This window comes from Apus apus, chromosome 2, assembly GCF_020740795.1.
Source record: "Apus apus isolate bApuApu2 chromosome 2, bApuApu2.pri.cur, whole genome shotgun sequence".
Lineage (NCBI taxonomy): Eukaryota > Metazoa > Chordata > Aves > Apodiformes > Apodidae > Apus > Apus apus.
In genome coordinates this window covers 46,464,453-46,489,725 of record NC_067283.1, presented here as the reverse complement: position 1 = coordinate 46,489,725, position 25,273 = coordinate 46,464,453, and the positions used below count along the sequence as shown (strand labels likewise).

Sequence of the window (25,273 nt, the reverse complement as noted above, 5' to 3'; positions counted from 1 at the left end):
ACCTGCATCAATCAGAAAAGAGAGGAAGGGAAATAGAGACCCCAATCTGTTCTTGATGCTATATCATTGTGCCTTATTTGGGGGTGTTTGACAAACTGATCATTGTATAATTACCTTGTTCTCAAAGAGAACTGTAGAAAAAAAGGTCTTTCTATATTACAATGGCTGTCCCTAGCTGTTTGCATGGTGCTAGGTAAAAATCAAAACTATTTTACAGTATTAATCTCAAAGCTTTTGAATTGTAATGGTGATATTCTTACTTCTTGTGGGAATAAAACCTCTGTCTTGGATCTTTGGTGGACAAAATTCTGGAATTATGAGGATCCTATGTATGTTGTAAATTCTGGATCACCCAAATTGTACTGTGGCACCTGGCTGATGTTTGGGCAAGAGTGATTATTTTCATGACAGACACTGTTTTCTGTTGCTCCTCAATGCTTTGTTGTATTTTTACTTAAAATCCTCTCTGAAAACTTGGAAATTATCTGGTCTTCATTTTGGTCTTCGATTTGTCACTCTGGGAGTTTGGTGTTTCATGAAAGTGTTAAAATGAAATTGACTTGGTGTTTTGTGATTAGGTATTTGTCAGCTGTATTGCTTAAGCAGCCCTTTCTCTCCATCCTTGTTTGATTGTTCCTGTTGCTGCACAGCCCTCTCCAATATGCTGCTTCCCTATGGTTTTAGAGTAACTACATTGAGAACCAGTCTTGCTAAAGAAAAAACAGTTTTGTAAACAGAATAGAAGTCATGTAGAGATGAGAAAGAGCAACTCCAAATGACTTGGAACTAGACAATGGGTAGTTGGAAGAACTGGACACTGAAAGTGAAGCAGCAGAAATAACTTACTACAAGGTGGTCAGTGAGGACTACCCTAGTTAAACCCTCGGACTACTACCCATTATTGATTTTTCAGGTAGGCAGTGATGAGATTGCTGCAAGAAGTCCAAGGGCAATGAAGAGAGACTTCAGGGCCCTGGGACAGCTCGTTAGGGATTTGGGAGTGCAAGTAGCATTTGCCTCTATCCCACCTGTTGCAAGGATTGATGAGAGGATAAACAGGAGGAGCCTACAGATCAATGCCTGGCCATGTGAGTGGTGTTAACGGCAGGACTTTGGGTTCTGTGACCGTGTCTTCTAGACACCGGGGCTGCTGGCAAAAAGAGGTGTACACCTATCCCAAAGGGGGAAAAGGATCCTGTGTCAGCAGCTAGGAGCACTGATAGAAAGGTCTTTAAACTAGACTTGGAGGGGTGGGGCTAAAACTGGGCTTACTAGAGAGGAGCCTGGGAATGCCATGCCAGTACCAGAGGGAGGGATACAAAACGGCAGTGATCACACCACCATCACCACTGCAACCAATTGGGGAAAAAAATAGGCCAACCAGAGTAGTGTAAAATGTGCCTCAGTTGTCTCCTGAAATAAGAACCAAAAGATCAGCCACCTGAAGTGTATGTATATAAACACATCCAGTCTGGGAAATAAACAGGAAGAACTAGAGCTCTGTGCCCAGTCAGATAATTAGATCATATAAAATAACTGAAGCATGGTGGGATGATTCACGTGACTGGAGGACCGTGATAGAAGGAAAACCTTGAATGTATAGAAGTAAACTGTGGTAATTGTAGTAGCCCTATTGAATGCATCTAGGTCAAAATCAGAGGGGTCGTCTCCAAGGGAGACCTTACAGTAGGCATCTGTTGCCAACCTCCAAATCAAGAAGATGTAACCAATGAAGCGGCACTTGGGTTGCTCCAGCAAGCTTCAGGTCAACAAAACCTGGTCCTTATGGGAGACTTTACCTAGACATTTGCCGGAGGAGCAACATTGTAGTTCACCTGACATCAATCAAGTTCCTGGAATGTGTAGAAGACTGCTTCCTCACTCAAAGCTTGGATGTGCCAACCAGGAATGGGACACAGTGGGACTCACTATCCAAGAAAACCTGCTCTGTAATATCTTGATTAGTGACAAACTTGGCTGTAGTGACCACAGTATTGTGGAGTTTGGGATACTGCTGAGCACAATGAAGGTTAATTCCAGGACAAAGGTTTTAGATTTTAGAAGAGCAAACTTTAGCTTGCTTCAGGCTCGGTTGGAAAGGATCCTTTGGGAAGCTTCCATGGAAGGTAAAGGAGCTAGTGAGTACTGGGAGTTTTTCAAGAACACTAGTCTAGATAAGCAAAACCAGTTCATCCCTTCTAAAGGCAAGGGAAGTAGATGGAGCAAGAGACCCCCTTGGCTTAGCTATGAGCTTCTGGGTCTGCTCAGAACCAAAAGGGAAATGTACCAGAGGTGGAAAAGTAGAACTTTATAGGTTAAAAATTACAAGGGCATTGTCAGCGCATGCAGAGAGATGCCATTAGGAAAGAAAAAGATCAGCTTGAGCTGACATTGGCCAGAGATGTCAAAAACTTCAATGAAGGGTTCTTCAGATACATTAACAACAAGCAGAAACAGAGGAATAATATTGGCCCACTATTAAATAGGAGAGGTGAACTAGTCACAACAGTGCCGAACACGTTCTTCACCTCTGTCTTTACCAGTACTGTTGGGTCGCAGACCATAGGAAAAAAAAATCCAGTTTGATGCAAACACTGACCTGCTGTTAGTGAAGGAAGAGCTGGTGTGTCAAGTCTTACAGGAGCTTGACCCATACAAATTGGTGGTCCTGAATGCCATCCACCCTAGTGTGTTGAGAGAACTGGCTGATGTTGCAAAGCCTGTAACCTTTGAGAAGTCCTGGAGATCGGGAGACATCCCTGAAGACTGGAGGAAGGCTAATGTCCCCCCCATCTATAAGAAGGGTCCAAAGGAGGACGCAGGTAATTATAGACCCATTAGTCTCACTTGAGTCCCTGGGAAAGTCATGGAGCAAATCCTCCTGGGGACAGTCACAAGTCAATTGAAGCACGTGATTGGGAAAAGCCAACATAGATTTACCCCCTGGGGCAAATCGTACTTGACAAACCTGATCACCTTCTACAAAAAAGTAACCTGCTCAGTTGATGCAGAGTGAGCAGTGGATATTATCTACCTGGACTGCTTGAAGGCTTTTGATACAGTCCCCCACAGTCTTCTTCTGGAGAAACTGACTCATTGTGGCCTTGACAAGTGGTCTGTGTGGTGGATGGGGAACTGACTGACAGACCAGAGGTTGATGGTAAATAGTTTCTCCTCGAACTGGCAACCGGTCACAAGTGGAGCCCCCCAGGGATCGATATTAGGCCCAATGCTGTTTAATATCTTCATAAGTGACATGGGTGTTGGGATCAAGAGCACCCTGATGAAGTTTGCTGATGACACCAAGATGAGTGGAGAGGTTGACACTCCAGAGTGGAGAGCCACCCTTCAGGATGACCTTGACAGACTGGAGGAGTGGACTAACAGAAACCTTATGAAGTTCAACAGAGAGAAGTGTAAGGTCTTGCACCTGGGAACACATAACCCAGGAGTGCAGTTCAAACTGGGACCCACCTGGCTGGAGTACAGCCCTGTGGAAAGGGACCTGGGGGTCTTGGTGGATAAGAGGCTCAACATGAGTGAACAGTGTGCTGCAGCAGCAGAGAAAGCCAAGAGGATGCTGGGCTGCATCAACAAGGGCATCACCAGCAGAGATAAAAAAGTCGCCATTCCACTCTCCTTGGCGCTTGTCAGACCACACCTGGAGTATTGCGTTCAGTTTTGTTCCCTGCTCTACAAAAAGGATGTGGACAGACTGGAGAGGATCTGGAGAAAGACCACAAAGATGATCAGAGGACTGGAGGACCTGCCATATGAGGAGAGGCTGAGAAAACGGTTTGTGCAGCCTTGAGAAGGCTTCTGGGAGACCTTATTGCCATGTTCCAGTACTTAAAGGGTGGCTACAAAGAAGATGGAGACTCCCTATTTACAAGGAGTCACATGGGAAAGACAAGGGTAAGGGGCACAAGCTATTTCTGGGAAGATTCTGATTGGACTCAAGAGGTTAATGTTTCACCACAAGGACAATCAAACATTGGAATAGTCTCCCAAGAGAAGTGGTAGATTCCCCCATGCTGGACAGTTTTATGTCTCAGCTTGACAGGGTGCTGAGCCATGTCATATAAACTATAGTAGTACCTAGAAAGGTTGGACCAGATAATCCCTGTGGTCCATTCCAACCTGGCATTCTATCATTCTGTGACTAGTTAAGAATATATTCTGTTTCTGTAATACACCAATATTGGGATTCTGTGTCTTCCTGCTTTTTTTCTAATGGAAAATCTGAGGAGCAGAATGGAAAGCTGATGAGGAACTCTTACTTTATGTACTATAGTTTTTTCAATATTTTGCTGTCATTCTCCCAGTCCTCCAAGATTCTCAGATTATGGAACAAAGAATTAACCAGACTTATGAAAAGCATCCAACTATTTAAATATATGAATGTCACTTGCTTGGTTTGCAACAAATGACAATTTTTTTGTTTGTTTCAGTATGTAAATTGAAGTTTATAAAATTCTTGAGACAAAAATTATAATTACAAATATAAATTAAATTCCTGTGGAACTGCCTGATTCCCACAGTGCAGCATTTGCCAACCAATTACCTTTAAAGGTCCCTTCCAACTGGAATCATTATACGGTTCTATAAATCTACACAGCTTTTATCTTCAAGAAATTGTTTCTATCTATGAAAAATTCTTAACACTGAGTCCTATATCTGTTAAAGCTATGTTCAGCTTTGCATTGGAAGGAACACTAATATCCATAGTCCTGTCCTGTGTTTTTCAGTTATGCTGATGAAGTCAGTTATTTGGCAGCTGTAAATTACATTGTGAAAAGTTGCAGAGACACATTTGCCTGAAGTACACTTGGGTAGAAATGACAATCTTACTTGGCAAGGCTTTCAGTCTAGAATATTTTCATTTGGACAGCAGTTTTATGTAGAACATAGAATTTTAAGCTTTGTATTCTGATTTTTTTATTTACAGATGAAATATTTAGAATTTGTAGCTACTGGTCCATCTGTAACTTTTTGAATGTTTTAAGAGCTTTGGAAATGGGAAATTCTGTCATCTCTTCAGACTTTGGGGCACATTTCCTGAGAGGAGGCCTTCTTTAAAGTAATCATGATTGATGTTGCTGGAAGTATATAATCTCTATTTTTAAGAATGGGGAGAGTAAATATTATACATCAATTACTATTAAATTTGTATTCTTCTCCCCTTTAAATGTTTGTTTATTAGACTAATACCATGTTTCCAATCCATTACCTGTAAAGCATCCTTAAGTATGGAGAATTTCATTCTGTATGAAGAGATTGGAAGAGGAAATAAGACAATTGTTTACAAAGGGAGAAGAAAGGGGACAATAAATTTTGTTGCTGTTCTTTGCACTGAGAAATGCAAAAGAGCTGAAATACTAAACTGGGTAAGTTTTGGTTTTTTCCCTGCTAAATCTGATTAAAGATATAACTTAAAAAATCCTTGTAGCATAGGTAATACAAAAGAAAAATATCATGTACTTTTTACATAGAGTTTGTAACAATTTAAATCAGCTACTTAAGATTTTAAAATATACTTTAAAAAGAGTCTTATTTTAGTATATTTATTTCTGCATCTTATTTTGTTGTTGTTTTACACAACGTGCATAAGCCCGTGTTCACAGGCTTATTGTTTCTGTGGTATGTCAGAGAACTTGTAAAAACAGTTACTTGCACATAGTGATTTGCTTTACTTTGTCATCAGTTGTGCAATTCAGTGGTAGTAATACCTTCCAGTAAATGATCAGTTTCTTACTTATCCAGAAGAAATTATTTTTTATGAAGGTATAGCATTTAAGGTAAGCAGATTCTGGTTTGTAAAAGCTTGGCAAAGATTTAAACATAAAATACTTTCTGGAAAAGAAACTGTAACCAATACATTTAGATGTTTCAAATATTCTGTTTTTTCTAGTAGATAAGTTGTATTTTCTGTTCCCTCTCATTTTCTCAATGCTCATTTTTTGGGTGATAAATCAATCTGCTCAGTCTGTCTGTGAGAAAAGTTACATACATACAAAACAAAAATATTTGAATTGGAGAATAAATTTAGTGCACTGGAAAGGTAAGAGAACAAGTAGTTGATCTTGAGTATAGTTGTATTGTCTCCTGGCCCCTTAAGTCTATATGTATTGCTTTATTTTTTATATTTTTTTCTCAGTTAAGTATGTCAAATCTTTGTTCTAGGTTCGCTTGACTCATGAAATCAGACACAAGAATATAGTGACACTTCATGAATGGTATGAAACAAGCAACCATCTCTGGCTTGTAGTAGAATTATGCACAGGTAAGGTCATCTCCAAATGTAAAAATTTATGGAGTGACTGTAACCAATTTCTTATAACACGTACTTAGGCCATTGAAAAGGCTTAAGAGTTACCTGATTATTAATTTGAAAATTATATTTACCTATAAAAATGGTTTTGCTTTTGTAAACCATTTCAGAAATAATATTTTTTTCTCTGCTTTGTAATGTGTTTATGTATGTTAGATGTTAATTCATGTGACGTAATGTTGGTTTTTAGTAGCTGAAGAGATAGGGCTAATTGAGGGAGCTTAAAAACAAACTGAATAGTTGGAGGGTAGCTAAGTAAAAATTACTTAAGAAAAGTTTTCTAAGGACTGTCAGCTTTCATTTTTCTCTTTTCATTTCACAGTACACACTAAAAAAGAGAGCAAAGATCAAATCAAGTTATAGTGTACAAATTACATAGCATTGTTCAAATAATTTTTCAATCAAGGGACAATTTTGTAATAAGAAAGTATGTAATTTTTCTTCCTGTTCAGTGGAAGTATTTTGACTTTTATCTAAATATGTTAATTTTGGAGCTTAGGGAACCCATAAACTGCATGAATTTTTTTCACGGAGTTTTGATAGGTCTTCAGCAATCCACTAAAGAAATCTTTTATAGCTTACTTTAATTATGATGACTTCATGCTTTAAACTCCAGGTGGCATGCAGTTCTCCACATGGAAAGAAAAGGTGGCCAGTTACGCAAATGATCCATGTTAAGATTTTGGTATCTGGAGTTTGTTTCATAGTAAAAGTCAGTATTACACACAGCCTTTTTTTCTGTCCAGAATGGTTTCAAATTTCTGAGGAAGAGAAGCTACAAGTTCTGGCAAAAAATAAATCGGGTTATTCTGTGATTGAAAGAGAAGTTAATGACTCATGTGGAGGCTCTGGGCTATTTGCTTAGTCTAGCGTAGGCACATATGTAAGTTACTAAACAGGCAGTCTTTTATTAAGTATAGCTTGAAATATTAAAACCTAATTTTACCTTGCAGTGTTGCAGTTCACTGCAGGGAGAGTGTCTTGGAGCTAACTTAGAATAAGACGTGGATTTTGTATTCATTTTGTAGAGCCTTGAAAACTGTTTGAGATATTGAAGATCTCTCTCATTTGTCTTAAGGTGACAAAATGAGTTTCTGTTATCAGGTGCAGCATACTTCTGGGTTGCTGGTTTTGCTATTTTTTTACTTGTATTTGGTTATATTATGGATTTATTCAATCTGTAGTCTTCTAAAATACATTATAAAACCCAGTAATTGAACACAATGGGAAATTCTTTACTATTGCTATGTAATATGGACTTGGTTTTAATGAAGTGACTGATTTACTAACCAGGATAAAAAAAAACCCTTTGAAATAAAATAATTCTAAGATTCAGTAGCGTTAAATAATAGGAAGAATACTGTGGAGAAAAAGATTTTAGTCTTGCTATTCTCTGAAATAAATTACTGAGCAAAGGGAAATAAGCTCAGGACAATGTATTAAATAAATTGGAATAAAGATCTAGTATCTTTTTCTATGGAAAGTTTTCGTAATCCCTACTTTCATTCAGGGACTTAGATTTGTGTCTTTTTTGGTTTTTTAATTTGTTTTTAAACTGCATGATTTGGCTAAAATATAAATTAAAGATAACCCAGGAAACTGATAGCTAATTTGTGAAATAGAAATTGTAGTCTTAGGGGAACAGATTTGATGCAGGAGTAGTAAAGGACCAAATAAGACTGAGGAAAGAGACTTTGGGGGCAATGTGAATGTGAATTTTAGGATAGCAGACTAGGACACGGAGGAGAGACTGAGCAATCATTTTGTGGGAAATAAGTGTAGGAGAAGTCAAAGTCTTAAAACAGTTAGAACAGGGATGGGTCAAATGGGATGAATCTGACATACCTGAGAATCAGTGGTATTTGAGGAAGCAGGTGATGGGGGAAGAAATTTTGCAAATTTTCCTTTTGTTTTCTTTGTAAAACAAATCAATACTAAAATAATATTGAAGTCATGCACTCAATTTAATTGTAGTAAAAATTAAGATTTTTGTCATAGTATCGGAAACATTTTTTTTCTGTACATCTTGGATTTTGTAACTATTGGGTTATAACAAGAAAATTTTGTCTACTGAATGATTTTTGCTTGACATCTTTTAAAGAAGTTTGTATAACGGCATCTTTTTTATATGCAGTTGCTGATAATGTGTAAACATGTTTCAGGTGGTTCTCTAGAATCTGTTATTGCTCAAGATGAACATCTACCTGAAGATGTAGTGAGAGAATTTGGTGTTGACTTGATTACTGGTTTATATCATATCCATAAGCTTGGAATTATCTTTTGTGAGCTGACACCTGGAAAGGTAAGGAGGAGTATTATGTATAGGAGACACTGCATGTTACTTTGTATGCCATCAGCATTTCATTCACTATTTCTATTTTACTGTTTGGAAGAGGCTTACCTCAGGTTTGAGGCCACTTGAGCTTTACACTGTATGTGAAGACAGTGAGAGATAAGTGTATAGTTTGATTGTTTTATGATATAATTTATTTCTTTCCCTTTTGTATATTTGGTACAATGTGATAGATTCTTTTTAATCTGGTTTGAATTAATGAAGGATTTTAGTTCTCTGACCTTGGGTGTATAACTTTGTTATGCTACCTATTCTATCGTGCTGCAGAATATTTTGAAGTCATAGGAAATGCTAACGAGGGAGTGAAGTTAACTCAACTTTTTTGTTAATAACCCTGTGTATTGTTTCTGAATGCCATCTAAATTGTCATCTTACTATCACAAAAAAATACAAATCATAGAATTGTAGAATGGTTAGGCTTGGAAAGGGCTTGCCTAATCTCCTCTATTTCAGTTTAAAATTGTTGCCCCTCATCCTATCACTACATGCCCTTGTAAAAAGTCCCTTCCCAGCTTTCCTGTAGGCCCTCTTCAGATACTGGAAGGCCACAATAAGGTCTCCATGGAGCCTTTTCCAGCCTGAACAACCCCAGCTCTCTCAACCTGTCTTCACAGAAGTGCTCCAGCCCTTGGATCTTCGTGGCCCTCCTCTGGATTTGTTTCAACAAATCTTTCTTGTGCTGAGTACTCTAGAGCTGGACACAATACTTAGGGGTCTCAAGAGAGCAGAGTATAGGAAGAGAATCACCTCTGTCAACCTGCTGGTCACATTTGTTTTGTTGCAGCCCAGGACATGGTGTTCTGGGCTCTGAGCCCACATTGCTGGCTCATACTCAGCTTTTCATCAATCAACATCCCCAAGTCCATTTCCTTAGGGCTTTTCTCAATCCCTTCATCGCTCAGCCTGTATTTGTACACCTGAGCCGTGTTTGGAACCTTGCATTTGGCCTTATTGAACTTTATGTAGTTTGCACAGGCCCACCTCTCCAACCTGTCAAGGTCCCCCTGGGTGGCATCCCTTCCTTCCAGAATGTCAACTGCACCACACAGCTTCGTGTTGTCAGCAAACTTGTTGAGGGTGTGCTCAATGCCACTGTCCATGTCACCGATGAAGATGTTAAATAGCACTGGTTCCAGTACTGGTGCCTGAGGAACATCACTTGTCACTGGTCTTCATCTGGACATTGAGCCATTGACCACAACTCTTTGAGTGTGACCATCCAGCCAATTACTCATCCACTGAGTGGTACATTCATCAAGTCCACGTCTCTCCAATTTTTACATAAATCTCTAGTTTCTGATTTGTGTATGTATATGAAATTTATGCATAGTTTTGTAAAAGCCCATGTTTGTTTTTATTAAGTAGTAACCAGAATATAGCTAACTAAAATTTTTGCATAACAGTAATTATTTTTGATATTGCTCAGTCAGTGGTCAAGTTGCTCTTCTCTGAATTTTCTGTGAAAACTTCCACAGCTATACTCAGCTTCTGTCATTTGTACGTCTAAAAGCAGTAAAAAAAAATGTACGAACAAAGCGTAATGGAGATGCCTCTGTATTCTTCCAAAGAAGAATGTTGCTGTGAACACAAAATAGGGAGTGCTAAAATAAGACTCCTTTTTTCTTTTTTTTCCCCATCTAGTTGAAGGGGCTATTTCCCTGAAATTTTTTTGGATTATGAAGCTTTTAATTATGGGAATAAGCAGTGACTTCGTAGAGAAAACTCTCATGATCATTGGACAAAGTCTTTGGCATTTTCTGCTAAGTAAAATTGGAAAGTCACTTTTCTTTTTCCTCATGAAACAATGTTTCTTTATACTGCACTTTTATCTTCTTCTGTCTTCCTTTTCTGTAGTACCTTTTTGGAGCTGTTGGAGAGGGTCCAGACAAGGGCCACAAAGTTGATCAAAGGGCTGGAGCACCTCTGCTATGGAGACAGGCTGAGAGTTGGGGCTGTTCAACCTGGAGAAGAGAAGGCTCTGGGGAGACCTTATAGTGGCCTTCCAGTGCTTGAAAGGGGCCTACAGGAAAGCTGGGGAGGGGCTTTTCATCAGAGATGATAGTGATAGGTTTTAAAATGAAATAGGGTAAATTTAGGTTAGACATCAGGAAGAAATTCTTCACCGTCAAGGTAGTAAGGCACTGGAATAGGTTGCCTAGGGAGGTTGTGGAAGCCCCATTCCTGGAGGTGTTTAAGGCCAGGTGGGATGAGACCTTGTACAGCCTGTTCTAGTGGGACTTGTCCTTGCTCATAGCAGGGAGGTTGGAACCTGATGATCTTTAAAGTCTCTTCCAACCTTAACCATTCTATGATGTAATAATAAGGCAACAAAAGTGCACATTAAAACTCTTAAGTGTTCTATTGTGAGAATCAGTAATTTTTTTGGTTGTAAGAAAAAAGAATGTGTTGGTGTTGACTTAGAAGAGAAACTTTTCAGCATTTACAGTTAGTGATCACCTCTATGTACTTAAATGGCTTGAGATTGTGTGGTTTGTTTTTTTAATTATTTTGTACTTTGTATTGGAAATTTCAGGAGTCAAAGTTTTAGTATATGATACTTTTATGTTGGATTATGTTTATTCTTCTAGATTCTGCTGGAAGGGCCTGGCACTTTGAAATTCAATAATTTTTGCTTGGCTAAGGTGGAGGGTGAAAACTTGGAAGAAGTTTTTGCTTTTGTTCCATCTGAAGAAAGCAAAGAAGATATCAGTGAAAGCACTCCACAAAGACACCTGAACAGTATATTTCAAGGTATGATATTTTTATTAGTCAAAACTAATTAATACCACAGGGAGAGAATGTAATTTGGAAAAAGTCTTTGTTTGAAGTAGTTTGGAGAGAAGACCTTGAAATAAAATAGTCGTTCATCATTCTGTTGGGGCTGACTAAACTTGTAGAGAAACTAAAGAATAAATTCCATTGTGTTGTCATTTGTAAGGATTAATGTGTTTGCCTTTGTCTTTGCAACATAGAGCAAGATCTGTACTTTTTCTGTAAGCAGGTTTTCCATGTCCTGCATATGGGACACTTTTAAAGTAAGCTCAAAACCAAAATTGTGTTCTTAAGGAAGATTGTTCAGAGAGTTCATAACTCTCTGGGAACACCAGCTGCAAGTGAATAGAGAGAAAATAAACTGTTAACAGTAATTCAAAGTTTCAGAAAGACAATTTACATAAGAGCTAGAATAAATACACTTCTGTCTGTCATAAAATAAGACATATTAAAAATTCCTGACCCTTGGTGCTTTTTTGTAAATAGGCTATTTTTATATTAAAACTTGTATGTAGGTGATCATCAACTGTAGTGCACCTGTGTAATAAACTTTCAACATAAGGTAACCTGAGGTGGCTCATTTTAAATTCCTTTTTGCAGCTTGACATCGAATCCCTACAATACAGTAGGGATTTACAAACTGTCTGTCTGACCTGAGCCTGTTTTAGTTATTTTATTAAATGTTTTTGTTTTTTTTTTCTTTGTGGAAAAATAATAGAAGCAAAATTTAAAAAAAAAAAAAAAATTAGCAACCGAAACAAAAAAAACACCCCCTCAAATTGAATGTATGAATGAGATCTGAAATGTTTCAAAGTAGCTAATTAATTAAAAATACGTTTTGCTTTGTATTTGCTGAGGAGTCTTAATTACTTGCTGTTTGAGTAAAACAATGAAAATGAAAAACTCTGTGAAAGACTTTTGTTCCTAGATGCATATCACATGTGATCAACTAAGTATGAGTAAAAAAATGAGAAGAAAGATTAGAAAAATAAGACAATCACTAGAACTTTTTAATTTCAGAATTTGAACTGGAACTGGCTTTCATAACTGATGCAATTGTATTTCTGGTATCTAGTTTATAGGACAGTGTATTTTAATTAAAAAAAAAATAAAATAAAGGAAGTAGCAGAAGGAATAACTTACTTTGCAACCTGCTGTTCTCCAGTTAAAAAAAGTCATGATTGGAGAATGAAGATGTAACTGATATTGGAAGTATAAAAAAGAAAATAAGTGATTTAAAATTAGTCTTTGTTTTGTCTCAGAAAAATTTGAGCGATGGAATTATTTGTGAACTTTTTAAGTGTGCTGCACAGATGTTCTTGTAAGGTATAGGATGAAATTCTGTTTATTTTAAGTGTATGCACAAAACTCAGTACTACACAGACCTGCTGCTTCTTTCATTACAGACTTCATACTACTGCACCTTCATTGTTCTTTTTTATTCAAGTGATCCAAGTGATTTCTAGGTTGAAGCTTGCCTGTTTCAGTACCATTTACTTAAGATTTTTTTTTTTTTTTAAGTATGAGAAAGTTACTGTGCTTTAAGTTCAACAGACAGATCCATGCAAATGCAGTAGGCTGCAAATACTATGTTATTTTTTAACTCAATAAGAACAATTCAGAAGCTTGGTTTTAGTCTTCCATATCTTTTATTAGTCATAATCTCAGAGCATATCACAGAACTCTTGTTTCCAAGATAATGGAGTATCATAGCAGGTACTGTTATCAGGAACAGTGGAATTCTTGGCAATATTTTATGGGAACAAAGAGAGCTTTCTTAATACTTTGCTGTACAGACCAGATCTTTACTCAGGAAGAAATACAAATCTAATCTCTTTCCTGTTGCCTTTCAGAACAGCTGTTTTGATGTGTATGGTTAATGACCTTTTGTCACTTAAAAAATAAAACCCAAGAACAAAAGAATAAAAAAAAAAAGTTTTTTAAGGACTGTGAAAATGATGTATTTACTGAGTTTGTGTAATTTTTTAGAGATTTTTGAGAATCAAGCTAGAGTTTAGATGGGAACTACTGTAGAAATGGGAACTGTATATTTATTTTTCTTTATCAGGATAAAAGGGGTTTGTGAATAAGCTGCTGTAATTGAGTATGTGATATTTTCATAATGTTTTAGCGTGGAAATAGCTATTGCTAGTTTGGATCAGTTATCCAGCTGGCTTACTACCTTGTTTTTCTAACAGAGTTTTCTAATTTCATGAAACTTTGTCTTGGGTTAGCTTTTACAAAAACAAAAGCCTGGTGTAACATAATTATTTCTGTTACATGAAAATTATGTTGATTTACCGTTCGGCTCAATACGTTTGGCTCCGGAAGCTGTCAAGGTATATAAAAACATTCTTTGCATTAATCACTGATGTAGAAAAGTGCAGCACAAACCAGCTTGGTTAACAGACATGAAATAAACAAGAAAGTAGCATATCTAATCCTACATAATTTAGTAACTTTGAAACTTATATTTGGTATCTCAGTTTTATTATACTAAGTGAAGAGCTCACTGAAGTGTGGAGACAAAGTTCAAAATGTTGAACGGGATAAATGCTGAATGAATAATCAAAGTGCATTATACCTATTGTATTTTGTAGGGTCTCCACTATACACAGCTCCAGAAGCAATAAGGGGAGAGGACTTCTCCAAAGCCAGTGATCTGTGGTCCTTGGGATGTTTACTTTATGAAATGTTTTCAGGTTGTAAGTTTGTGTGTCTATTTAATATCTGTGGTAGTGGAAACATAGATTGTGGTCTCAGAATAGATTCCTGTTGACTTCACTCAAAAGTTAAAGCGTAGAAAAACTTAAGGCAGGATTTAAAGATTTCTTGAAGAATGTGCTAATAGTACTTAAAAATACCCCCAAACTTCCTCAAATAATCAAGTAAAATAATACTACTAAGTAGTCCTTTTGACTGTATGCTAACCAACCTGTATTGCTTGGATACTGTGTTTTAAAATTATAACAGTCCTCAAATTCTTACCATGTAATGTTTTTGATATCCTCAGTATTAAACTCTAGATGTATTAATTTGACCTTTCAGAGGGAAAAATGTTTCTCTGCTATAAAACCAGTCATTTGGTATCCTGCAGATGAAGTATCCATTAGCACTGGCTGCAACTGGAAGGAAAACTTCATCACAAAAGAAAATGACAGTGTTACCTTCTAAAGTCTTAAACAATACTCTGATGGATCAACATAGTTACATAGTTATTGAGATTTCTGCCTGGACCTTCTCCTCTTGTTCATTGCTGATTCACACACAGCTATCATGGTGAACTCCATCAAACCATCTTTGGTGCCTCTTCTGTCCTTGGTCTTTTTCTTGTTTATGGTAGAAGAATTTAATCTGGGATTTTGTATTTGAATTTGCAAGTGAACTTGATAAATAGAATTTGGGTATTTATTTCTTTGGATATTTCCTTAGTGAAATGGGCTCATCGTATATCATTGCACCTGACAGTAATTTTTAAACTTGCCTAATCTGTGAAATACACTTCAATTTGTTTGTAGGAAGACCACCATTCTTCTCAGACAGCTTTCCTGAGTTAATTGAAAAGATTTTATATCAAGATCCAATGCCACCTAGACCAGAGGGTAACATTCTGTTATTGTTTGTTTAATGAATCAAATCAGAGTAATACTTACAAATTTTAAGTTTGTTTTGCAGTATTTCTTCTGAGGCTGACTGCAGGAATCAGTTAGCTGTCCCAAGGAAATGTTAGAATTACTTTCCTTTGATAAGAACTTTCCTCGTTAAAGATGCTTTTTCCATTTTGACAGATAGGCATATCATTTAATGTTAAGAATTAAATCTACCTTCTGGGGTGAAATTTTTTATCTCAATGATTCTGGGCATCAGTGGTGTTCATGGAGATACTTAAATAATAATTTCTCTTTTCAGTTCATGATAATGTAGTGAAAATGGTGACCTGTAGAATTAAAATGGTTTTTACTTGTTTCAATTCTGAGAGGCTTTGTTTTTGAAGTCTATAAAGTGCATTCCATAGATATGAGCTCTTAGAAGTAGAGACTTTCTCAGTTAAATAAGAATATTGGAAACCTCTGTTGTTTAATGGAGTGCATAAATGGTCCTCTTAAAATTGTCATGGTTGGGGGAAATTTAATTTCAATTTTAGCAGATATCACTTCCATGCTATTTCTTGCTAATAGCTGTATGATAATTGGAGGATCACAGAATTGTCAGAGTTGGAAAGGACCTCTAGAGATCATCTAATCCAACTCCCCCACTAAAGCAGCATTGCTCAGGACTGCATCCAAGTGGGTTTTAACTATCTCCAGAGAAGGAGACCTCGCAACCTCCTTGAGCAGCTGTCCTGGTTTGAGCCAGGATGAAGCCGCTTTTCCTTTTACTGATTTTTTTTCTTTTTTTTTCCTTCAGTAAGCTTTAACTAGTGGTAAATGTTCCAGTTAGTGGACTGACAACACTGGAATGTTTATGCTATTGCTGGGACTTCAAGGTTGTGTCTTTGCTCTGCTGGATTAGATGCTACCGGGAGATCTGCGACCCCCCTGTGGGAGGCTGAATTAGACAGCAAAACTGGCCAGAGATATTCCATCCCATATATCTACATAAGCTCAGAGGAAGGTCAGAGATCACAGAAGACAACTTCCTTCCTTCTTCTTCCCTTCTCTTCCATCCATGGCCAGAGTCCAGGGAGGACTCCATCCATCCATCACCGTTGACCCCCAGGCTGTGCATCTCCTGACCCTCATCACTCTGTGCTCTCTCCAACAGCTCTGGGACTTTTCAGGACTGTTGGCAGCTAAGGAGAGTGCTGTGGGAGTTGCTGGGGGTGAGAGGAGGCGAGAGGCCTTTGGACATTCCTGAACACATTTGTATATAATTGTATATCTTTTCTTTTATCATTAGTGTTTAATTAAAGCTGTGTAGTTTAGTTTTCAATCCAGAAAAGTCTCTCTTGTTCTCTCTCTCCTTGCCTACCTGCGTGGGCGGGGAGGGGATTGAGAGCACTGTTGTTGATCCTGAGTGAAACTGTGACAGCAGCCTATTCCAGTGCTTTGTCACCTTCATAGAAAAGAAGTTTTTTATCACATTTAAATGGAACTTTCTGTGTCCCAGCTCTCTCAGCCTTTCCTCATAAGAGAGATGCTCCAATCCCCCAGTCTTTCTTATTGCCCTCCACTGGATGCTCTCTAGTAGTTCCCAGTCTCTCTTAAACTGGGGAGCCCAGAACTGGATGCAGTATTCCAGATGTGGCCTCACCAAGGCAGAGTAGAGGGGGAGAATGATCTCCCTCTACGTACTGGCCACACTATTCCTTATACACCCCAGGATTCCATTTGCATTCTTGGCAATAAGTGCACATTGCTGGCTCATGGATAATTTACTATCTACCAAGACTCCCAGATCCTTCTCCTTGGAACTGCTTTCCAGCAGGTCTCTAACCTATGCTGATGCATGGGGTTCTTCCTCCTTAGGTGCAGGATCCTACACTTCCCCTTGTTGAACCTCACTTGGTTCACTTTGCCCAAATCTCTAACCTGTCCAGGTCATGCTGCATGACAGCACAGCCCTCTGTGTCAGTCCCCCCTCCCAGTTTGGTATAATCAGTGAACTTGCAGAGGATACACTCTGTCCCCTCATCCAGGTTGTTAATATGTTGAACAAGACTGGACCAAGTATTGACCCCTGGGGGACACTGCTGGCGACAGGCCTCCAACTCAGCCCTGCTCCATTAATTACAATCCTCGGAGTTCTGTCACACAGCCAGCGCTCAGTCCACCTCACTGTCCACTCATCTAGCCCTTGGTCAAGCATGATTTCCCTTTGGTGAATGCATGCTGACTTCTCCCAGTGACATTCTTTCACTTGTTTTGTGATGACACCCAGAAGGATTTTTTCCAACACCTTACCAGGGATGGAGGTAAGACTAACCAGCCTGTAGTTCCCTGGCCCATCCTTCTTACCCTTTTTGAAGACTGGAGTGATGTTAGTCCTCCTCCAGGCCTCAGGCACCTCTCCTGTTCTACGTGATCTCTCAAAGATGACGGAGAGAAGCCTAGCAATAACATCTACTAGCTCTCTTAAAACTTGTGGATGCATCCCATCAGGGCCCATGAATTTATGGATGTCCAGATGGGCTATGTGGCCTCTAACTTGGTCCTACTCTACCAAGGGAAAGTCTTCCTCTCTCCAGACTTTATCTCTTATCTCCAGGGTCCAGGATTCAAGAGGGTCAGTTCTTTCAGTGAAGACTGAAACAAAGAAGTCATTCAATACCTCTGCCTTCTTTGTGTCTTCCACTGCTAGGGCACCCACCTCATTCATCAGCAGGCCTACATTTTCCCTAGTCTTCCTTTTTTTTTACTGATGTATTGGAAGAAAACCTTGTTGTCCTTGATACCTCACGCCAGATTTAATTCCATGTGGGCCTTAGCTTTCCTGGTTGCATCTCTGCAAGGATGTTTTTTGACAAATGAACAACTTCAGTTTGGTGACTGAGCATTGATGGTTTGTTTGGATTGTTGTTGGGTTTGTTTTGGTTTGGTTTTGTTAATTTGTTTGAGAATCCTTTGAAATGCAAAAAATGTGTATTTAGGATTCTTCATTCCCATTTTTTCAAATGAAATTACTATTAAATAAAACGGTTTTTTAGCATGATCTGTAGATAATTACTTCATCTACACTGCATGATGGTTGGCTTTGCTGCCCAACGCATGTCTTCTCAAGTGCTTCTGTTTACAGGTTCTGCTTTTCACAAACCTTCTGCTGAGTTCATACGTTTGCTTGATGGCTTGCTTCAAAAGGACCCTCAAAAAAGGTTAACTGTCTAATCCATGACAGTTTTTACATAATCTTTTTTCACCTATGGAGAAAATGATTGCTATCATACTTTATGTATAATAATTTGTAGATCACAGAGTATGCAAAAGTAATTTAATCTCTCATAAAAGAACAAACTGCTTTTTTATTATATGAAAATATATGTAATCAATGCTTTTATTAAGTGTATCTTTATGTTTTTGTCGCTGGCACTAAATACATAATTTTATAACAAAGTGCTGTACAGTTTTGAAATTAGACAGCTTTGCTTTTGCAGAATAATGGATACATCTATTTTATGAGGCTTTGATTTGTAGCTGATAAAGTCATATTGTTAGATAACATAAAATTATAGTCTATAGGGTGGCTCAGATAATTAAATGTTTGGGTTGGCTATTCAGTTTCCTTCATTCTTAGTCTCATACCTTTGTATTCCATGAATTATTGATTCTGATTTGAGATAGACAGTTTGTCCTATAAGAAAACTTGTTTGTTGACCAAATAAAAATGAACAGGATTAATTGCTCTGTATTGTCACTGGGTTAAAAACTTGTTCTGGTATCTCTCTGTGGAGCTGTACTTTGCCACTGCTTTTTCAGCTTGTTTGTTGCTTTTCAAAAGGCTGAGTTGGACAGACCTATTGCAGCATCCCTTCTGGAAAGGATTGCTTAACCATTGTGGTGGTGATTCTGCAGACAGACAAGGCACAAGCTCAAGGTACCATATGTTCAAAGGAAGGCTTCTTGTATAGTGAATCTAAGCAAAGAAATTTTTATTTATTTTAATTATGGTTTTCTGTACATTTTCCTACTTTGAATTTTTCTCAGGATTAACTAATTGATGAATGCAGTTTCACACCATTTAGTGAACAGTTTTGGTTACTTAGGAAATATCCTCTTAGTGTTTTACACTGTCTGCTTTCAACAGACTCCTTCCTCCTGGCTATAGAATGTATTAAAATTTACTTCTGAACTAACTGCTCTCATTTTTGTTTCTTTGTTTATATAACAATGGTGCACAGTGATTTGACTTCTTTTTTTAAAGCTTTTGTAGAATCCTGTAAATGTGGGTCAATCTTATCTCTACTGAGTTTTTTTGTTTTATATATTAGGCTTAGAGCATCACAAAGCCTATCAGTGCAGCATCTTGGATTTGTCGTTCAGCCTTATATCCTTGCAGCTGCAGTTGACCCGTAGTCTTTGCTTATGACATACAGCATTAATCTAATGGGTTTTTTCCTAAATTTGTAATACTCTATGCTGCTGTATATATACAGAAGAATCCAAACTTTTTCGGAATCATAGGTTCTATGTAATAAAAAGTTAAGTTTCTTCAAAACTGCAGTTACTTTGCTGGTTTTGGTTTTTGATTTTTAATTAGGATATTTGGTGTTGGTTTTTATGTTCTTTTGGTCTAAATATTTGAAAGATACTTTAGATTCTAATCTATGGAACAAGTGTGAAAAAAGTTTTATTTTAGAATGCAGTATGTTTTTGTGTTCTGTCTATTTTAAAATTCTCTCTTATATTGTTTAATGTCTATTTCTGATACCCATGCTGCAGTACTTTTGTTAGTAACATTTTTTGTAGTTTGAGGTATAGCTCTTTGTCTTTTAATTGTATTACTGTTTTAATTTTATTGCTGCATTACTGCATTTATTACATGACCAAGGCAGATAAGAAATCAAGATTTAAAGTTTATACCATAAAGTAAGAATTTATTCAAGATTTTAACAAGACTTAGCTCAGCCTCCACCACAGTACTCATCTTTGAGGAATTCTCAGAGAACCACAAGAATCTTAATCTGCTATGAAATCTTGGGCTATTTTAAGTAATTCTTGAGGGTTTTCTAATGCCTCTGATGTATCCACTGAGGTATGCACTAACTGACAAGTATGACACAGGACATGATCCTGACATGCAGAAGAAGTCCAGTACTTTTCCAACTGTGAAGCCTGTGTATTGATATTCTTCGCAATGTAGGTTTGATTAATATTTGATATCCTGGAGCCCCTTCAGGAAGGTTATATGATCCAGTTTCATGTGAATAATAAAGGGTTTATTAAAAAAACCCAAGCAACCAAAATCAATACACTTGCAATTAAAATGTGACACATGTATCATTAAGAAAAAAAAAAAAAAAAAAAGGTAGCTTTTGATCTGAGTTTTTAGGCTACAGACTTCATTATTGGAAGTATGTTATTGTGACTTTTTCCTGTGAAGTTGGAGTGGTCTCTAAAGCTTTTAAAATTTCTTTATATTGTTGGTATTATGGGATAATGTTTTAGCTTTTCTAGTTTCTTTTCCGCAAGTTATACTGAAGGAGCTAGATAATTTTAAAATTCTTTAAGTAATTGAAGAATATTAAACTTATTTTTCATTATTCCCATTATTAATATAAAAAACTATGTGCAGCACATATTACAATAGTAGGGTGGTGAGAATGACAGTGAAATTGTATGCTAATAATTGCAAGAAATAATGGATATGATCCCTGTTTTTTTTAATCTGTGTTTATCTTGTATTAAACAGCAGTGAAGACACAGAGTCATCTATGTCTTGGAGTGCCAAAGAGGCAATGGATACTCATAAAAATCTAGATAACCTGTCATCTTCCAGAGTAAATAATACGATACCAAGCAGTTCTTTCAAAATAGGTAATATCCTTCATTACGCTATTTTGAATTATTTTGTGTGCTGTGAATTTTGTCCAGCTTACTAGCAACCTTATTTCCTATATCTTATTTATTTTTTATTTTTTAATTTCTTTTCAGTAGAAACTCAGACTGAATTGCACCCAAAAAGTTCAGTTGATGGTGAACTAAATGAATCAAGATTTCTTCTAAGGTATGAAAATCTAAACCAATTAGAAAATCATTGAAACTTTTTAGTTTTGAGGTTTGTTTGGTTGTTTTTTTCCCCTGCCTCTTCAGTCATTTTGTTGTGCTGTTAAATAACATTTTGTTAGTGTATACTAGCTTTTGAGTTCTTAACTGTCTGTCTAAAGTGAAGAATTAACTTAGAAATTTCTGTGCTCCTTCATGTATATGAGAATATGCTTTGAACATGCTTACTTGAAATACAGAAGAATAAGCATACATCTTACAACCCACTAATAAATACTGCCTGCAGCAGTTAATCATAAGCTATTTGTAACAATCCATGAAGTACTATTTAGGTATTTAAATAAAAATGTCATTGGTTTAACAATTACTTAAGTTGAGGCCTGATTCTGAAACTTTGAATATGCTTTCAAGCTAAAAAATTATCTAGTAAAACAGGTTTTGTTCTTGTGCTCATCAAGCATAAATATTCCAGTTTAAAATTAAATACACTTTCGAGTTACTTTTGTATCATGAAATAGTGCTATTGTGCATGATAGTAAGTGTACTTTTCTTGTTATTTCAGTTGGTTTTAATAAAGCATGACTTCATGTCTTGCTTACAACTTCTACCATCACAGCTAAAACCAGGCTCTTAGCAGTTTAAAGTGACATTTACTATTTGCTTTAGGAATGTCTAAAGAAGAAGGGCTGCAATAACATTGCAAACACTTGGCATAACAACATATAATCCAAATTCTGTCAGGAATGAGAGTAGGAAAAAATGTGTTTTAAGAACAATGTGAAATAATTAATGCAAAACGTGAAACGTAATACCTAGGTGTTTGTTTTTTTAATTTATTTTTTTCTGAAATACTTTGAATGATTTAATTTCTCAAAGCAACTTGAGCTACCTGCAAAAGTTTTAAAGCATTGACGTGGAAGGAAGCTGTCAACCTGGCACTTGGCACCAGAATTCCCTTAGCTGCTGAAGTGGTTGACCAGCTTTGCACATCAGTAGCTTCTTTTACATTGGCAAAGGGAATAGATCTTACTAATTTCAACTAGCTCAATTCAGTGATCACTAAGAACCAGTTAAGAACTGGAAAAATAGGAAACATTTTTGTCTCATACACATATGAAACAAAACAGGTTTAAAAAAAAATGTTTAACAAATCTAGGTTGTTTGAAGCATGTGGGAATCTAGAATAATTTGTTAATCCTCCTAGCAGGAAATAATACTTTTTGTTTTTGTTTAGAAAATAAAACTGTTTGAACCTTGAGGCAGATCCTGATTTATTTGTACTGTAAGAAATTGGGACATTTCATGTAGTTTTTCTCTAGCTAGTAGATAACATTTTGGCACTTTTTCATTGTGCCTTTTAATTTTTGGGGTTTTTTTCTGTTGAATAGATAAAAGATGCCTTTTTTAACAAAATACAGATAAGAATGAGAATAATTATGTTGTTCGTTTGATCATTCGTTTTTATGAGAATCTTTAATTTTGTTTGCTATTTGTATTTTTAATTGCTTTTTTTTCTAATAAATTAAACTGATTTGCAGCTTTGTATTAGTTTCTGCTAATCAAGAAAACATGTTCATTTGAAGTTCTTGATTGAATTAGTTTACTGGCCTACCAGTCTTATTAATTCTAAAGTTGATTTAAAAAACTTTAATTTAAATTAGTGTATACTAAAAAAAATACATTCACTATCAGTTTTATGAAAATTGCAATTTTTCAGTGTTCTGGTCTCTTCTTTCTTTGTTTTCTAATTACCAAGTGTCATTTTTTAAAAAAAAAGATAAACTAAAAATAAACCCAGGTAACATGAATACACAAGAATCAGGTAGCTTTTAATTCCCATTACCTAGCCAAGAGTTGTCAGTCAGAAGAGAATAACATGAAATAAATTGCAAGTTTTTGTCAAGTTAATTCTCTTTGTATGCTGTTTGTAGTTGGGAATTAAGATAATAACTATTTAACATCTAGTTTGGAGAAATGACTATCGCTGATAAAATAATGGAATTACATTCAATTAAAAAAAAAAAGCCACCCAGTTCTTCCCATTTCTGACTGACAAACACGTCCTGACCCTGTCCTGAGACAGGAGCTTCATGTTTAGTTTGTGGAGCAGGCATAGTATAATTTGTGTTTGTCAACTTTGGAAGTTTACTATGTGGCATGAAATTTTCAAAATAACAACAAAGTAGTTTGCAGTGAAACTGAATCTGTGCTCTTTGTTGGTTTATTTTCTCTTTTTCTCTCTCTTTTATATTCAAGTTCTCGTCCTACTTCTAGAACTAGCATTGTAGTAGAAGTGAGTGATGCTACTACTGCCCCAATTAAAAATTCTCCACAAAGAGATTCATGCTTGAAAAAGGTGAGTAGAAAAATAATATTAAGGGATGCTGGTACCTTTATACTTAGATTATAGCCTGGAGTCTGTGGTAAAGGCAACTTTCTTCTCCAGCCTTCCATAATTATAACAGGAAAGTGGTGCATATAGTGTGCAAGTTACTTAGAAAAAAACGTTTGCCAAACTACAGATGTAGGAACAAGATGCTGAGTCTTTTTTTTCTTTTTTTTCCCTCAGTGTGTAAAAAGGATAATGGTATCCTCTTTCTTGTCAGTCTACTTTTTCAAACTTAGTTTGGAAGTTTTTTTTGATCCAATACTTTATCTTTCAAATATGTTTCTTTGGAATATATTTTAGTTGACCCTATATGCTACTGCATAATACGAAGTGATTTAGTATGTGTTGTGTGGTAAAATGTTGAAATGAAATATTGTGGGAATACACAGACTTTCTTTTTGTGTGCAAAACACTCTTTAAAAAAAACTTTGTCCTTGTTCTAGGCTAAAAATACGTGCTCAAGTCAGCAGGATATGGAGTCAACATTGAAAGAGCTCATTTACACTGAATCTGATCTTATCATAACACCAGTCATTGACAATCCAAAGGTATAGCAAAATAAAATAGAAGATTTAGGAACTTCTGGGTGAGGCTATTTTTGCAGACAAATATTTAATCAGGGTGAAACTACTTTCCTGTATTTTACAATTCTCATTTTAGAGCAGTTCCACCCAGTCATCTGGCAAGCTCTCATGCATTTTTTGGCAGCCTTTATAATGCTATTGTGTTGCTAATTTGGAGAACTGAGTTATATTGGGATTGAATACTAATATTAAATAATATCTTACAAGAAATAGAAACTGCTAAATGCCATGTTCAGTGCTTTTGTAGATTTGTTTTTTGATAATTTGCTTTGATATCTATTACTTAAATGAACACAAAAGTGTGTTTTCATATACTCAAAACAAGGCCATCTATGAGGCCTTCTGGATTAGGTTTTATAACTTTACAGAATAACTAAACTTTGGATGTTAAAATGTTTCTAAGAAATACAAACTTATTTTCTTTGGAAGAGAAGACCTGAAGTTGCAAGAAATGTCCATCCAATTTCTGTCCTGTGGATTATAATGTGATAACAGTTTGTGATGACACTCTTGAGCAGAGACTGACACTTGAAGACCAAAAAAGAATCACAGCTCTGCACTGCAATGACAATGTAATATGCTTGTATCATGTGTAGTATTGGTAGAAGGAGTGATAGGCAAGCACCCCTTTAGTCTTTTTTTTCTGTGCAAAAAAAAAAAAGAGTAGCTTTAGCAACTTTCCCCAATAAGTGACCAGTGTGGGTAATGCAACGTTTTCCATTGGAAGTGAGCATCTAGCTCATTAAGAATGTCTTACAGCTTTTAGTTGCTGTATTGTTTTAGTATAATAATTTGTTTGCTCATGTTTAATTCCTAACACTCTCCAACTAAAAATCTTACAAACCTAGATAAAGTAACTACCCAGCAATACTGTTTTAATGTGTTTAGGGTGGGGGACATTGTTGACAATGGAGACTTTCAAAGGTAATGACACATTTGAATGCCACCTCTGTAAATCCTCAGTTCTGTCTCAGGACTCCTCTAAGACAAAGCGTTAGCCTTTCACTGCTTCTCTTATTACTACAAGATAAAATTAGGGGGAAGTGTAGATACTAATGTGCACATGGAGATGAATCTCCTTGCCATGCAATGCCAGATTCAGAATAATGCAAAATAGCCCACTAAATTCCAGGGACTTGTAATCAGAGTCATTGCATACTTGGCAATCTTCACCCTGAAGGATGA

General features: G+C 36.5%; 1 protein-coding gene across 2 annotated transcripts in view; it reads left to right on the top strand.

Moving 5' to 3' along the window:
* The first annotated feature begins 5,244 nt into the window (after positions 1-5,244).
* ULK4 (unc-51 like kinase 4) overlaps positions 5,245-25,273 on the top strand; it is a 227,382-nt gene continuing 207,353 nt past the window's right edge. For both annotated transcript variants that reach the window (XM_051612810.1, XM_051612808.1), the window contains exons 1-12: positions 5,245-5,387; positions 6,184-6,283; positions 8,494-8,633; positions 11,273-11,435; positions 14,057-14,158; positions 14,975-15,058; positions 18,192-18,267; positions 18,891-18,986; positions 20,802-20,926; positions 21,047-21,116; positions 23,372-23,471; positions 23,948-24,052. In XM_051612810.1, the coding sequence (XP_051468770.1) occupies positions 5,250-5,387; positions 6,184-6,283; positions 8,494-8,633; positions 11,273-11,435; positions 14,057-14,158; positions 14,975-15,058; positions 18,192-18,267; positions 18,891-18,986; positions 20,802-20,926; positions 21,047-21,116; positions 23,372-23,471; positions 23,948-24,052 (1,299 nt within the window). In that variant the 5' untranslated portion in view covers positions 5,245-5,249. The remainder of the gene's footprint in view (positions 5,388-6,183; positions 6,284-8,493; positions 8,634-11,272; positions 11,436-14,056; positions 14,159-14,974; positions 15,059-18,191; positions 18,268-18,890; positions 18,987-20,801; positions 20,927-21,046; positions 21,117-23,371; positions 23,472-23,947; positions 24,053-25,273) is intronic.